The sequence below is a fragment of the Apium graveolens genome, chromosome 2, assembly GCF_009905375.1.
Source record: "Apium graveolens cultivar Ventura chromosome 2, ASM990537v1, whole genome shotgun sequence".
NCBI lineage: Eukaryota > Viridiplantae > Streptophyta > Magnoliopsida > Apiales > Apiaceae > Apium > Apium graveolens.
Genome location: NC_133648.1, coordinates 24,128,071 through 24,145,595, shown reverse-complemented (window position 1 = coordinate 24,145,595; position 17,525 = coordinate 24,128,071). Strand labels below are relative to the sequence as shown.

Below are 17,525 nucleotides of genomic sequence, written 5' to 3'. Positions count from 1 at the left end.
CACCATGATATATAAAGTATAGAGTTCATAAGTTTAAAATTCGTTTTTTTTTTCTTTTGTTCACAAGTTTATATATGTATTATATAACGTAAATTATTTTTTATTTTTAAATAACTTGAAATTGTTTTGGTTCATTTTGGTTTAATTACATTGTGAAGAACTAGTAACATTAATCAACTATTCTTGGAAAAATTATACAATTATATATTTGATTAAATTAAATTGATTGATATTAATTTACATTTTTTTATCGTAGGTAACTGCAGCCGCTATCATTCAGGTGCGCACAAATTTAATTTACATTTTAATTGCATGAGTTTCAAGAATGTTATTTTCAAATTCACTTTCAAAAAATTATATTTTTAGCATTTTTATTGATAAAATCAAATAAATTTCAAATAAATTCTTTTATTATTATTATTATAAAACTCATGGTATATCTATAAATACAGACACAACCCGTCCAAACTGAGTTTTCCGCAGCAGCTACTACTCACAAAACCTAAACATCCCCGCCCTCCTCCTACACAGCGGCCGTGCAGGTAAAATCCACTAAGCCCCCCCCTCAATCAATCTTTATCTTTTCACTATTTTACCCCTCCGTAACTCATTCTTTCATTTTTACTGTATTCTAATCCTTTTTTCCGTTACAAATTCGAGTTACAGGCTTTAATTACATCAATTGTGTGAGTTTCAGTCCATGTTATTGAGAATCGAAGTTTCATGCCGCCGGAATTATCTCAGTGGGACCGGAACGACGTGTTCCGGAAGAATGAGAGGGTTTGGAATGGAAACGTAGGCCCCCGGTGGCGAGATAGAGATAGGGAGAGAGATAGAGATAGAGATAGAGATAGAGATAGAGAGAGAGATTTGCGTTTGTTTCGGGATCGGCATTGGGGATTTAACGAGTTTCGTAGACCTAACGGTTCGTTTTCTTCTATTTCTCTCGGTTTTTTGTTGTTTTTGATTGTTTTGTTACTCGTAGTTTTATTAAATTTATATGAATTGTGAATGTAGACCTAGTTCGTTTTTTTGTTATTCTCGGTTTTCTGTTGTTTGATAGTTATGTGATAATTTCCCTTAGTTGGTTGTTATAGGTTACGAGCTTTATGAATGTTTTTGTGCTAATTAGGTTTTTACGATTCGTTAATGTACTAATATATTGTTATATATTGTAAGGATTACGATATAATTTATAATTCACAGAGAACAAATAAATTGAGGAATATGTAGAGAATGTATATGAATCGGTAGATGGTTGTAAGATAGGTAGTTTACTACTTTACTTGTGAGCATTCTGAACCTATACGTACACATAATTACTATGTAATGTCAGAATAAAAATATTGCAGTTTAAGATTCACAAAATACAAATGAATTCATGTAGATATTAGAATTCATTAGAGAATGTGAGAATAAAGGTTTTGCGCTCTTGTGGGGCACCAAAGGCTATTTAGTATTTATATGCAGGAAATAAAAATTCAATAGAACTGTGTGTAAGGTTCAGAGTTTTCAATAAATGGTTAGTATTTGTGACAAGCCTTTATGTGAATTTAGGGTAAAGCTGTATAAATAAATACGTAATATATATGTATTTATTTTTCTCTCATCTTTTGTCCTGCTTATAGAAATACTTTAGGCTTTTCTTCCTCTTTCATATTTGTTTTCATGTCTAATTGTTGAGAAATTGAAGGGGTGATGGCTATTTAGAATTGTTTGTACTTGTACTGTTGTATTGACCGTGGGACACTGGGACTTGAATATTTGGAGTAAATTTTTTTAATGGGTTTGGCTTTTGAGTGCTTTTTATGTTACAAACAAATATTTTAGAAGCTTTCTCTGCATATAAGATATAATAATGTTGATATATTTTGGTGTTTATTGTCTTTAAAACTGAAGGTTATGGTAAGCAGGGTTGGCAAACATTTACTGAAGATTTTGCTCGTGGGCCTGGACCTTATAGGCCAAATAGAAGGTTTTTTGATGATGGCAGCTGTTTTCCAATTGAGAAATATGGGAGAGATAGCAGCAGCGACATCAGGGGTGGTTCCCTTGGTCAGAGAGACTGGAGAGGACATTTTTGGGATGCAGTACCCGGACCACATTCAAATGGCTGTGCCAATATGCCAGCTCATGCGAGCATGAAGAGGTCAGCTGATGACATGCTGTCATATAACTCTTATCCTTATCCACACATCGGGAACAGTTGGGATCAGTTCTACTTGAAAGATCAGCATTATAATAACAGCGCAGCAAGTAGCCGTCGAAGATTCGGACGAAAGAATTCAGTTGGCTTGAATGCTCAGAAGCCTCTCAAAGTGACCCGTTCTGGAAGCTTGTATTCACGTGGCTGTGGTATTGGCCATTCAAGTAGTCCCAAAAGCTCAGGTTTAGAAAATGGCGAGGACAAAGTTCCCTCACATTTGCAGAATCCATCACCCTTACATTCCCATTCGGGGAACTCTGCTACTGGTGCAACTATTGCTCCTTCTGAAGAAACAATTTCACGTGACTGTGGTATTAGCCATTCGAGTAGTCCTAAAAGTTTGCGTTTAAATTCCGGTGAGATTAAGGTTCCCGTACATCCTCAGGACCCTTCACTTGTACATTACCTTACAGGGGACACTTTTGCTTATGCAACTTCTACTCCTGCTGAAGAAACATATTCAAGTGGCTGTGGACTTAGCCATTCAAGTAGCCCTAAAAGCCTGGGTTTAGATTCTGCTGAGATTAAGGTTCCCTTGAATCTTCAGAATCCGTCACCTGGACTTTCCTTTTTAAAGAAGACTGCTTCTTGTGCAGCTTATGCTCCTGATGAAGAAGCTAATTCGCGGAAGAAGCCGCGTCTTGGATGGGGAGAAGGGCTTGCACAATTTGAGAAGATAATCAACGGGTCCACTGACACTGCAGAGAATGATGGAATGATAGAATCCCCAAAGTCCCATTCTAAGAATTATACAGAACCTGTATATTCTCACAACTCAGTTGTGGCTCTTAGAAGCTCTAGAGTCCAATGTATCACAGAATTCCCATCTCCTGTTACTCCTTCAACTGCATTCTGTTCATCACCAGGTAAAATAAAGAATTAAATATTTTTATGAATACATTTGAAGCATGACATTATTTGTTATATTTCTGCTTATACATCAGCTAGAGTTGGAACCACAACTATAATTACTTGGAGTCTTTTATCCTTTTGCATTTACTTTTAGGTTCTTATTAGTGTTCCGGTCACTTTTTTCTCAGGTAACCTTTTACTTTACATTTTACAAAATACTCTAGGGTTCTGGAACCTTTTATCTTGTTTGTTAGCGAGGTTGAGGAAATTAGATGAGAATAAGATGCAGTTTAAATTTAACAAAGCTGGCATTAGATGCTTAATATCGTCCCTTCATGAATGGGGGATGTAGGATTTATTATTACTGCTATGATAATTGGCAGTACTAGACCTCGGCTGTGTGAATGTAGCTAAGATAGGCTGTAAATTGACTCTATAAGTTGATATATTCCCTTACGTATCATGGTTGATGTTTTAATATTTATTTTCTTGCTATATAGTACCAGCATAATTTGTACACACTCAATAGTTGTATTGTTTTACTACAAAACCTTGACTGCTGTGTATAGGGTTTAGTCAAGTTTTGTAGGATGCAAATGATTATTAACAAGCTATGTTAACATTGCTTGATGATGCACAGAATTATATTCTTGGTGTGCAAACATCCCAAGAGTGTTTTTGTTACAAATTCAGTGTCTCTGTCGTAGTGTCGGTTGATAACTTGATGGCTGTATAATGGAACTTTTAATAGGCTTGATCATTGTGGAAACTAATATGTATGGAACGTGGATTAATAGATTATCTTAGCTGCTCTTTGTTCTAAAAAGAATTTGGTTAATTTTAGGCTGTTAGGTTTCGCTAATGTCGACTTTATCTTTCTATGTTGCTGGAGCAGCTATCATCTTATTTTGAAATCTATGTATAGGTGGTATAATTCTTATTTCTCCCTTCTTTTTTCCATTTTAATTGATATGTTAGGTGTCTTACACAAGCCGTGTAAAGATATATTATGCTTATACCGAAGTTTCCCTCTATCCGTGACACTTTATGGAGGCTACTCATTACTCTTAGCAGTTGACGGATGTCTCTGGACTTGAGAAATGATTCAATCCTCAGATACTTTCTTTTGTTTGGATTACTGTGTTGATATTATGATTCCAGAAAAAGAGCTGCTAGCTAGGACAGAATGATAATGATAAGTCTATTTCTATTACAAGATTATGTATTATTCTGCAATCTACTAATAATTTGTAAAGTTCTTGAACCCCGAGGTCTGAGCAATTCCAGACTGTTTTGATACTACTGCATTTTATTCTTCTGTCTATATGGAACATAAAAACCTTCCATTCTCTTTGGGCCTTCTAATGTTAATATATCTTTTTCTTGGAACAGGCGATGACGAATTATCTGTCAAAGCGGTGGAAGTTGACGCTTCTAATTTATGCAGTTCTCCCTGTCCAGAATCTCAAAATCAGAGAGACGGTATAGATTTTAATTTAGAGAATTTAGATGTTAATGGACTTGTGACTTTTAGTTCTTCACCTAGTGAATTGCTTCCATTCAATAATGTACATCCCGTGGAATCTGATTTTATGAGATCTGCTGAGATGAGCAAGTTGCTGGTAGTGAAAGCCGACATCGCAAAGAAAGTGGAAATCATTGAGTCTGAGATTGATTTACTTGAAAATGAACTGAAGACAGTGATTTCTGACACTGGAAATGTTAGTACCTGTCCCACATCTTCTAGTCCTCTGCAGGTGAAGTGCAACTTGAATCCTTTGGAAGAACTATGTGCTTCTAATTTAATTGCCAAACCTGCTCCTCTGGTACCAAATTGTTTTGGAGACATGATGAAGATGTCACCTGGTGGCTTGGAGGGGGAGCTGGAAGAATCCAGAAATGTGAAGATTGATAGTTTAGGAACTGCGGCATCTGAGGTTGCTGAACCCCTTTTAGCAGGAATGTATTTTTCTGGGAAAACACATAAACTTGGTGAGAGTACTTCGAATGCGGATAGAAGTGACAGAAAAGGAAAATCTATTGTACATGGTGTGAAGGAGGAAAATTGCAAGCAAATTGCAAGTAGTAGGGGCTGTTTGCTTTCAGTTGACATTAAGTTACATGGAGAATGTATGTCATATGATTTACTGATAGCTTCTAACAAAGATTCTGCACATAGAGCTGCTAAAGTAATTAGTAAGTTATTGCCAACGAATCGATTGGTCGTCGACCATTTGAGCTTTGATGTTAGTCCTTGCTGGAAAAAGAAAGCACTTGTCAAGGAAAAGCTTGCGCTGAGGAAGCGTTTCTTGAGGTTTAAGGAGCGAGTTATAACCCTTAAGTACAGAGCATTGAAGCTTCTGTGGAAGGAAGATATGCTCCGACTCTTTACTAGTGGATCCTATATGTTTCGGAAGAAGTTTGAATTGAGCTCGCCTGTGGTGTCTCGTACTAAACCAAAACAGAGGTCCTTCATTCGTGCTCGAATATCGTCTCGTGGTAAGTAAACTTTATTTCTGTAGTTATATTGATTTGTTATGTCTTGACACCTTTTTTTGTGTAGTAAAACTACAATGAAATGCTTTGTTTGTGTATTACTCCCTCCGTCCCATATTGGATGAGCCACTTTGACTTGCACGGTTTTTAAGAAATTAATGTAGACTTAAATCTGAACCACATAAAAGAGATAGTGGGGTGATAAAGTAAGTGTATTATATGAATGTTTGGTTGAGATAATCTTAAATAGATGCTAAAAATGGTAAGTTTATTCTTTTTGGGACATTCAAAAAAGGAAAGTGGTTCATATAAAATGGGACGGAGGGAGTATTTTTTTATGTTTTTGGAATCTGCAATCCATTTTTTGTGTTCTTTCGCTTCACAGCTGCGACAGAGGAACAAATTATGATTTAATTGTATTTTTTCTTTCTATGTTATTTACATCAGAATATCTTTAACTTGTATTAATTGTTTAAATTGTCAAGTAATATGATACACCTGTTGTCTTCTTGTGAGGAAGTACTAAACTGAATAACAAACTACCTAGTTTACAATTGAGTCATCTTTTTATTATTATCGTTTACATTTCCATTTCCTACAATATGTGGTGGCAATTCAAATCCTTTATGTGAAAGTGAATTATCTAAATAGAGAGATTTGACAAGTGTCTGTTGAACTGAAAGTTTTAAGCATTTGGATCTATAATATTATGTTAGAAATCTATTTATAGAGAAAGGCAATAAAGGAAATTGATCGTGCAGATTTCTGCAGCTGCTTATGTGTCTGGATTTGTAGAAATTGATCCTTTGCACCCGGAAATGACTTGCATCTTTCTTACTCTCCTATATTCGAGTGTGTTTTGTTTGGTATTGTTTCATTCGAAAGAGTTGCATGGTGGTGATTCCCAAAAAATTATATTTAATTATCTTTTGCTGCCGCTTGCGAGCCCGGAGTAGAATTGGAGCCGGTCTCGGAAATCATTTGCATTTAGTGTCGGTAAGTTTGACAGTTTTTAGAAGTTACTCCTTCTGTCTCATCTTTTGGTGAAGTCCAGTTTTACATATTTCACACACATATTTTACATTTTGGCGATTAATTAATTTGAAGATTATATATTATATTTTATGTTTTGAAAATCATAAACTTTAAATTGAGTAGAATTTCATAATTTTTTCTAAAAAGTCAAGTGATACGAATCAATTGGGACAGAGGGAGTACAAGGCATTAGTCTAACACTATTGCATTACATCAACAATTTCTAATTAACAAATCAAACTGATTTCAGACACTTAAAATATCTTACGTATATGTTAGTGTAGTTGTAACAAATATAACACACTTGTAAGCTATTACTTATAAGCTGAGTGTGGTTTCTTTTTTTTTCGATGACACAACATTTACAAACTGAAAAATTTGGTGAATGAGACGGAACTACAAACTTGTATATTTTTGCTTTATTTTGAGAGGCGAAACTGTTTTTTTCCTCCTCTTTTCTCTTTATAGTAATACAAGAATACAAGATATATGTAGAAAATGCATTAAAATTATTTCAAGGGATTAGAAGAACTTTTTGGATCGAGTACAGATGTATATTTATGTTTAGTTTATGATTTTGTTTAAATGTTTGTATTCACCACTGCTCAAAATGTTGGCAAGTGAAAGGATCTTTGCAAGCTAGAATGTCTTAAAGTGATCCTCTTTGGCGAGAAAGCAATTGGCCTTTTTAATTTGTATCTGGGGTATATGTTGTGTTACATTTCTAAATTATAATATTAGTCCGTTGGGATAGGAGATTGTCAGATGATTCCCAGTTCACTTGTTCGGACTTGTATTCTCTTTATTTGTTTGTTATGAAAGATCCTTCTAACATGCAGGTTTGTGTTAAAAGGATGTTCCGTTGGTATAGAATTTTTTTAAGGATGCTACTATTTTAGGCTTACCATAATTGATTATATGTTTATGTTCTGTGCACCTATAATAAGCTATCTTTGATTGGCAATGAGACATGGAAAGTTGAGTAGTATTTATTTGGCACTGTGGTCCCTTTCTAATTTATAATTGTTACATGTGTTTGCAGCCATGATTCCAAGTTTGGTCCCTACTTCAAAGGTAATTAATTTTGCAAGCAGGCTGCTAGGAGATTCCGACATGAAGCTATACAGCAGTGCTCTAAAGATGCCTCCTTTAATACTGGACAATAAGGAGAAAAAAGCTTCAAGGTTTATTTCAAATAATGGATTAGTGGAAGATCCCTCTACTGCTGAGAAGGAAAGGTGTATGGTTAACCCTTGGACATCAAAGGAAAAGGAAATTTTCCTGGATAGATTGACTACTTTTGGAAAAGACTTCAGGAAAATTGCGTCATTTCTTGATCACAAAACAACTGCCGACTGTGTTGAGTTTTACTATAAGAACCACAAATCAGATTGTTTTCAGAGAACAAAGAAAAAGACAGAATTTCCGAAGCAGGGAAAATCCTGTTTAATAAGTAATTTCCTGGTTACCTCTGGTAAACGACAGGCTAGCATCAGTAATGCTGCTTCTCTTGACATGTTAGGTGCAGCCTCAGTAATTGTGACTCATGTCGAAGACAAGTTAACTGACGAGCAGAAATGTTCAAGAGAGGTCTTTGGCACGTGTAATTCCAAAACACTGGGTGATGTTGGAATTTGTAAGAAGTCAAGTAATCCTGATGTATTGGGTAATGAAAGAGAAAGTATAGCAGCTGATGTGTTGGATGGCATATGTGGTTCCTTATCGACTGAAGCTATGAGCTCTTGTGTTACAAGTTCTATGGACTTTGGAGAGGGGTACCAAGAGAGGAAGAGCCTACGCTCTTCAGTAAGACGACCATTGACACCTGAGGGCACTCATAATGTTGTCAGTGAAACATGTTTAGATGAGAGTTGTGGTGAAATAGATCCTACCGATTGGACTGATGATGAGAAGTCTAGCTTCATTCAGGCTGTCATGTCCTATGGGAAGGATTTTACAATGATTTCACAGTTTGTTAGAACGAGGTCTAGTGATCAGTGCAAGGTTTTCTTTAGCAAAACCAGGAAGTGCCTTAGGCTTGATAAGGTGATGCATTACAACCAGCGTGCACCCGCAAGTGACGATGCTAAAGGCAGTGTTTGTGGTGACAACCCAAATGCTTGTGTTGTGGAGACTATTTGCAATGAGAAATCAGGATCCAGGATAGCTGAAGACCAACTTTCATCTAATTTCAAGGAAAATCTTAATGGACGTCAGCCTTCTAGAACTGCAAAGATGCAAGCTGACTTTTATCACACAGAAGAGCACAAGCAGATGAAAAAGTTAGATGTTGAAGATATTGAGCGTAGCTCAGATAATCTTGTCTCTACCAACTATGCAGAGGAGAAAGCAGAACTGGACTTGGATGCTGGCAATAATATTGAAAATTGTCGTCATCTGGCGACTCTTGCAGTGCAGGATATTAAGACTGGATCTCGAGGAGCTGATTCAAAAATTCTACTGAATGATGCAATTGCTCGAGAAGATATCAAAGCCGATGGAGAGGTTTGTGGTAATACTTCAGGAACTGAAAATTTAGGACATGAAATTCTAATGCCCTCTCGTAATTTGAGTGGTGAAGATGCTGGATTTGCTGATGTCAACTCGAGTAGTTTGAGCGCCATTAGGTGTGCTATACAAGGTACAAAGACTAACTCATCTGACAGAAGTTCTTTTCTTGCTGTTGCTAAAAATCCTTTGGCAAAAGGTGTCCTCGGTGGTGAAAATGCAAATGCGAATTTGTTAAATTCTTCACGAAAGCCTCCTATTGTTTCCTCAAAGCAATGTAGTTCTTGTAAGTCGCATAATCCTGTGGTCCAGAGTAGAAAAAGGCTTGATCATGATATGGCATCTCAGTTTGACTCTAGGAAGTTTAGTAATAAGCAAAATTCTGTTAAAACAGAGAAGTATCACAAACATTTCTGTGGAAATTTCTCAATGGATCTCGTCGACCTTCCCCAGATTTCTATGGGTTGTCCAGTGTCCATTATGATGAAGAATGGTATCAATGGTGGTCCCAGTTGCACAAAAGCAGTTTCAGCACGGAGTAAATTAAACGCGGTTGAACACTTTTCAGCTCAGCGCTACCCCCTCCAAAAGTGTAATAGTTCAAAACATCTGGATGCAGAGTCCGAGCTGCATTGTATGTCCCAGTACCAGTCGAAGGATCTTTCCGAGAGGAGTTTTGGATTTCGGGCTTGAAATAGAATAGAAATTATCATTCATTATTTGCCAGATTTGGATATCTTGTTTGCTAAATTATTTTTACTCATCAAAGATAGATTAGCAATAATTAGAGTAATAACTAGCAAAGGTAGGGTGGCGGATTATTAGTCGTACAGAAGTCGAGATTATGCTAAACTTCAGAACCTAGTAGATAAATAAGCACCAGCAGGGGGTGTGTTTTAGAACTAATTTATTGATTAGAACATTATAAATGGTCTTTGATGTTTCCATTTCTGGTTTTGTGCTACACCATTTTTATTCTCTTATAGATGCCATATTCTCCTGTCCAATTAATTGATCTGTTCCACTGTATCATGCGAGTCATTTGTTTGTCTTGGGAGCAGGGTGGTTATCGAAATTGAGCCAGTTCTAACTCGACTCAAATTCAATAAAATGACATCGACTCAACTCAAATTTGATTTAGATGTGTTTAAACAAATATTTGGACTCGATGAATAATTCATAGACTTTTTAAGTTTTTAATTTTTATTAAAAAAAATTCTGGCAACTTTTTTCAGAACAACAATTACAAAATTTTCACCACAACTTTGATGTACGTTTTGGGCCGACCTCCACTTCTAATCACTCTTTAAGACAAAAGATCAGGTGGTAGTGTTCTAAATTTGGCAAACTTTCACCGGGGCTCTTTAATTAAAATTTAAAATCAATTCTAATCGTAAATACTGCGTGTTAATCATAAAGATCAGAAACTATCAAATCTGAAAATATGATCACAAAAAAAAGAAGAAAATATGATCACATTTGGTTCTGCAAAACCTGGATATTTTTGAACAAGCCCCAGTATATACACCCGAACATTTTACTTGTCAATTGACTTCGAATATTTGGCAATTAGCAAATATTAAAGCAATAACTTTTTAAATATGGATGATCCGGGATAGGGACATTGGTAATATAGATGGCAGAATTAATATTTTGTTTGAGTACGGGATGGGGACATTGGTAATATAGATGGCAGAATTAATATTTTCTTTGAGTAACTAGGCTTAAGAGTTTTATAAATGAGTACTTGTTTTAACAAATTTCGGGATGATGATTTTTTTTTTGGAATAATTAGGCTTATAAACCTTACAAATGATTATTCATTCTAACATGTATCAAGAAAGCAAATAATTATTCATTCTAACCGATACTCCCTCCGTCCCTAAAAATATTTCCTATTTGTGTTGGACACATTTGCTAATGTACATTTTTGATTGTTAATATTTTTAATTTCGTATTAGTATTAAATATAAAAACTTCATTGTATTAAAATACTCATAAATACGAATTCAACAAAATCATGATTATGTTTGATCTTATAAATTAGACATAAATTAATAGTTAATCGCTTACTATAAATAGTGTCAAAAATTAATATACAAAATTTATTAAGGGACGGAGGGAGTACCAAGAAAGTAAACGAGTATTCGTTTTAACAAGTATCGGGAAGTCCGAGTGACAGAAAATTGAATTCAAATCTGGGTTAGCAAAAGATTAGTCATTATCATTTGAGTTATCTAATCCCCTCAATATATAATATTTTAATGTGAGGCCAATATGCATAGCACCGGTTATCCATATATCAGTTTAAAGAATAATTACAGCAAATATTATACAGTAATTAAAAGCACAAATCTTGAACGAACTCAAAACAAAGCAATCTAGTTGCAACTGAACAACATTAACAGTACACGCAAGTATTGTGCAGACTCGTTGATTCGATCTTTTTCCCGGCCATTCATGATTTCGAAATTTCGATAATAATAAATTTTATCCGGCGGAGACATAGGGAATGCCCTTGTCAGTTTTACTCATGAGATTGTGAACAAATTGTCTGATCTCTCCAATCAAATAACCAGCTTCAAGCAACTCAGGAAACACATAAAACGCATGTACCATTGTTGGATACTCTAATATAACTGCTTCTTTATTGTGACTTTTAAGCCACTCATAGTATCTCCTTTGCCAGTCTTGTAATATATCAAAACCACCTACAACCACCATTGTGGCTGGAAAATCTGGCAATGCTGATATGTTAACTGCCCTCGGACCGCTAACGTTGATTGCTTCGTGATCGCGGTCCGAGTCTGGCAAGATTGCCTTCCACATCCAGTCTGTTCTTGAAATGTTAACAATTGGAGCCTTTACTAGCCTTTTTTCGGCTTCTGTTCTTTCTTCTCCCCCGAAAAATGGTTGAATCGCCACCAGTCCTAGTACCTAATTCAGAAGCAACAGATTATATGCACAGATTAAAATCAATTTGTTTCGGATTATTCATAATTAACTGGTGATGTTTGATACGATTGTATCATATGATTCTTAAAACGACTCTTTTTCCGTAAGTAGTACACCTAATAGAGAGGTCTAACTATGGTACATTATGATTCTAGTTATTATATCTGTGTAACTTTTATATAATCACTAAAGTTTCTTTGATATTTCCCGTAAGAAACTCCTAATAGACGTAAAATATATATGTGGACTGAATTTCAAAATAAAATGTAAGCTACAATAGGGGGAAAAACAACTTGTAAGGAAAAGTTAAAATATATACCGCGCAATCAGCGACGGAATCACAATTATAAAATAACTTAGTCTAATTGAATAATTGCTGATTTTCTAAGTCTCGCGGGGTAAACTAAAATTTCGACCTTTTCTTTACCTAAAAAACTTGTTTTTAATAAAAAAAATTCGCTAAAATTTTATGTTTATCCGGGCATTCAGTCTAGTTTAGCTCCACTATTATCACTCGAGATGAAAATTTTGATAACATAATTTCTATAATCATTAAAGTTTATTCGAAACTGATCAATTGAAAATTTAAATTATATCTATCTATACTATACTATAATAGCCGGAATAGAGATAATTTGGTTCAACGGTTTGGTTTTACGATAATTCCCTAATTTTGATTATTACAAAAATAGATAAATAGTGTTATATATATAATAAACTACTAAATTATTAAACTACTACTAAATATAGTATACTTATCCTACTAAAATACGAATACAACTTATCCTATTATTAAAAGATATAAATAATAGTGTTATATATCTGATAAACTACTAAATTGTTAAACTACTAGAAATAGTCTATTTATTCTACTAAATTACGACCACATGTTATTCTATTATTTTTATTATAAATTTATAATCATTATATATTTATATAAATATTTTAAAAATATAATATAACTGGATAAATAAAAATTTAAAATATTAATGGGTTAAAATTTAGACTAATTTTTCCAATATAGGTTAGCATGGGTATGTAGCATGGACATAAAATAATAATTCATAGCAAAAGTATAAAGAAAAAATAATTGATGCATGGCTTGCCTTGAGATGTTGAAACGAGTACCCCGCTGCTTTCACAGCCACATGATGAGCAATATTTCCTCCGGCGCTATCTCCGACTAAAAAACAACATGACATGTCAGCATATTCCGGCAATATCTTTTCCTTTTTATTATTCTCGTCTATATATTTCATCGCATCAAACCCATCATTATACTGCGCCGGATGTCTGTATTCCGGCGCCAACCTATAATTCACAGACACCATTACCGCCGGAATTTTCTTGCAAAATCTCCGGCAAACGGCGTCGTAGTTCCTACTATCAGCACTCAGATAAACAAAGCCACCGCCATGGAAAAAGAAAATTACGGGCAGGTGAGCTGGCTCCGAGTCTTGGGTTAATGGTAAGTAAACCCTACACCATAGGTTTCGGGTTCTGTCAACGGTGATATCGTAGGATTTGAAGCCGAAGACGGGGTCAGGGTACGTTGGAGCTCTGATGTTGAGAGCGTTTAGGAGGCGCCTGTTGACGGTGCCATTTGGACGGCGTGTTAGGTCGGTGATGAAGCCTGCGACGGAGATTGCTATTCGGGTTTTCAATGGAAGGGCTGGGGATGGTACTGTTGTTCCTTCCATCGTGTTTGGTTACGATGAATGAAATTGTTGTGTTTTTCTTTACATAACTTTTATGACGGATTATTTGGACTGTTTAAATATGCTTGATTTTTGGACATGTATTTATGATGATACGAGAATGAGAAAGAGGATGAATTGAATGGAATGATTTTGAAACGGATGAAGTTGATTCTTGGAACATGTATTCATAATGACATGCATATAGAAAGAAGATCGAAACGTATGATTTATTGATTTATGCGTGGATGTTTGATGTGTATATGATATTTTGAGAAGTTTTAAAATTGTGATATGCCTGATTCGCTACACTAAAATACTATTCCGCCGTCCCAATTTATCTTTCATGTTTGATTTTTTATGGTCAAATTGATTTAATTTTGACCGTAAATTAAATTTCAATATTTCATTATTTTAAAAAATCGAAAAATACGTATTAAAATAGATTACGTGTACTTTCTAATGATATAATTTTTATAATTTTTTTCGAATATATACTATATGAAATTTTTGGTCAAAATTTGGTCAATTTGACCACAAAAAATCAAATATCACAGATAAATTGGGACGTAGGGAGTAAGAAATAAGAAAGAAGGTGAAACAAATAAATGGTTTCCTTTTGGTAACACTGAGATGATCATTATTGCAAAGAATTTTTATAGCAAATATATAGTTAAGAACTTTTTCGTAAATCAAAAAAAATGTTTTCTTATAATTAAGGAATCCAAATTAAGGTTGTATTTAATGTGAAATACATTTTGGGAAGTTTACAATTGGCTTTGAACAATATACTTGTTACTGTTGTAAATTTATGGTCATATAGTTAGTCAATATTGCAATAGTTAGGCTATGCATAAATGTGTAAAAATTGTTACCTTACATTAAATACTTGCTCACTTTGTTTTATTATAAATAGATTGCATATGTGAATGAAAACTTTGCACGGAGCAATTTTTTCTATACTCATATTTCCCTCTCCTCTTGCTCTCTAATTTAGTAGCTCTTTTATAGTTACCATTATTACTAGTATATTACAACACGCTATCAGCACGAAATCCTGCCGAAACTGAGAAGGTATAATTTTAATTTAAATATACATATATATGAGTAGACGTGGTTACACCCTTTACATATAATTTAAATATATATGACCGAAGTAGATGTGGTTACACCCTCTACTAATAATTTAAATATATATGGCCGAATCACCGCCTATTAAAATTATTTTACGGTAACATATAATTTTGGGTAATACCGAAATATAGTGGGAACCTTAATTTATAAATTGTATAACTATCGGATAATAACTTTTTGCCCCTAATTAACTTATGCAGGATTTTTCACTTAAATTTATTATTTGTCGGAGATAACCTGAATACGCAGACGTCCGTATGGCGGGTGAAAATTCATTTGTCATTTTATATATAGATCTGTTTATAATATCAATGATAATAATGATATATACATTGATTATTGTATACTTGTTAACTCACCCGATTAAGCAGGATTTTATGTAATATTTACATCGATGAATTAAAATTTAATAATTTTTCATGTTAATTCAGATTTAGTATGACAAATATTACAAGCTTGTCGTTTGTTGTCTTGGACATTTCTGACGATAATTATTTATCATGGGTACAAGATGTAAAGTTGCACTTGGGTTCAAAGAAATTAAGTGATACAATAAAGGAAGAAAATAAATCTAAGGCTGAAGAAAACTTTACCTCTATAATTTTTCTCCGACACCACATGCATGAAGATTTAAAATCTGAGTACTTAGAAGTCCAGGATCCCTTTATTTTATGGGAAAATCTAAAGTTTATGTTCGATCACCAGAAACTAGTTTATCTACCAGCAGCTGAAAATGATTGGGCTAATTTAAGACTTCAGGATTTTAAGAGTGTCCGAGCATATAGCTCTGCTTTGTTCAAAATAAGTTCTAGGCTTATTATGTGTGGCGAGAAAGTTACGAAAAGAAAGAAAAATCGATAAAACACTATCAACTTTTCACCCCAACAATATCAACTTAGTAGGGATGTACATGGAGCGCAAATTTACTAAGTTCGGGGATCTTCTATCAATTCTCCTCGTTGCTGAACAGAATCATGAATTGGTGATTAAGAATTATCAATCCCGTCCAAAAGGATCTACCCCATTACCTGAAGTAAATAACATGTCATTCCAGCAGAATGTACGTGGAAAAGGGTATAGAGGTGGACGAGGCCAAGGTCGGTACCATGGACGAGGTCGGAGCCACGAGCATTTTCGTCCATATAACAACTCTGGTCACCGGAAGTGGCAATATGAATCACAGAGTAAAAGAAAGGCATCACGAGGAGGAAAAACTGAAAATATTTGCTATATGTGCGGCATGGATGGGCACTGGACACGTAATTGTCATGCCCCAAATCATCTTGTTAAGTTGTACCAATCTTCTCAAAAATCAAAAGAGAAAATGGTAGAAACAAATTTCGCCAACAATAACATAGATGATTTCCCGAGAATCACAACTGGAGGAATAAGTATGAATGGTCTGGATGAATCTAACGAAACTCCCATTTGGGAGGCTGAAGATTAGTTTCATATAATTACTATAGTATTGTGTATTGTGTGCTTTATCTTGTTTGAACTATGTAGTGTGTTATGTTCTTATCAAATAAATTATATTTCTTAATTATATACAGAATGGATTCTGCAGATATATGCATTGCTGATTGTGGTATAACTCATACGATTCTACAGAACCGAAAATATTTACCCAAATAACCAAAACCGAAGCTCAAGCCGGAACGATTTACGTCGTATCTAATATAATCGAAGGTTTTGAAAAAGCTAGTTTTATCCTACCTAATGGTACCCACATACACATTCCAAATGCATTATATTCTAGTAAGTCTACTAGAAATCTTCTTAGTTTTAAAGATATCTGACTCAACAATTTTCACATCGAAACTACCTCTGAGGCTGATAGAGAATATCTTCTTATTACTTCCTCTAATCCTAGCAACAAGAAAATCTTAGAAAAGTTTCACTCACTTTCCTCATGATTATATATGATGAAAATTAGAACTATTGAGTCACACAATGTCATTCCTTCCAAACTCATAGATCCAAAAATCTTTTACACTTTGGCATGAAAGATTAGGTCATCATGTCGTCTCTATGCTGCGTCATATTATAGAGAATTCTACTGGTCATCCTCTTAAAGATTTTAAAGTTCTTTCCAACAATGACCTTCCATGTTCAGCATGTTCTTTAAGAAAATTGATTACTCGACCATCTCCTATTAAAGTTCGGCTTGAAAGTCTAAATTTTCTAGAAAGGATCCAAGGCGACATATGTGGACCTATACACCCATCATCTAGCCCATTAATTGATGCCTCAACTAGATGGTCTCATGCTTGTTTTCTCTCAACTCGTAATGATGCTTTTGCAAAATTACTTGCCCAAATAATCAAATTACGAGCTCAATTCCCAGATCATTGCATTAAGTCAATTCGTTTAGATAATGCCGGCGAATTCACATCAACAACTTTTGTCGACTATTGCATATCTGTAGGAATCTCAGTTGAACACCCAGTTCCTCATGTACATACACCAAATGGATTAGCCGAGTCCTTTATCAAAAGACTCCAACTTATTGTAAGACCGCTGTTGTTGAAATCAAAATTACTGTTAGGTCACACACACACTGTAGAGGGGGTGAATACAGTGTATAGTACACTCAAATCGAACTTTAAGAACTTAAGTAACAGAAAACAAACTTTATTGAA

At 34.6% G+C, this 17,525-nt stretch overlaps 3 protein-coding genes across 3 annotated transcripts; 2 read left to right on the top strand and 1 right to left on the bottom strand.

Annotated features, from left to right (window-relative positions):
* The first annotated feature begins 458 nt into the window (after nt 1-458).
* Nucleotides 459-10,044, top strand: LOC141707122 (uncharacterized). The gene is made up of 5 exons (XM_074510122.1): nt 459-542; nt 667-925; nt 1,900-3,072; nt 4,451-5,557; nt 7,632-10,044. The coding sequence occupies exons 2-5, from the start codon at nt 724-726 to the stop codon at nt 9,788-9,790; spliced, it is 4,641 nt and encodes a 1,546-aa protein (XP_074366223.1). The 5' UTR covers nt 459-542; nt 667-723; the 3' UTR covers nt 9,791-10,044.
* A 1,320-nt stretch (nt 10,045-11,364) lies between these two features.
* LOC141705865 (putative carboxylesterase 18) lies at nt 11,365-13,960 on the bottom strand. The gene is made up of 2 exons (XM_074508735.1): nt 13,159-13,960; nt 11,365-12,034 (listed from the first exon to the last, which is right to left on the bottom strand). Exons 1-2 carry the CDS (start codon nt 13,750-13,752, stop codon nt 11,588-11,590), a joined length of 1,041 nt encoding a protein of 346 aa, XP_074364836.1. The 5' UTR covers nt 13,753-13,960; the 3' UTR covers nt 11,365-11,587.
* Nucleotides 13,961-15,787: 1,827 nt separating this feature from the next.
* On the top strand, nt 15,788-16,330 carry LOC141686705 (uncharacterized). Its single transcript, XM_074491759.1, has one exon. The coding sequence runs from the start codon at nt 15,788-15,790 to the stop codon at nt 16,328-16,330; it is 543 nt and encodes a 180-aa protein (XP_074347860.1).
* Nucleotides 16,331-17,525: the final 1,195 nt, after the last annotated feature.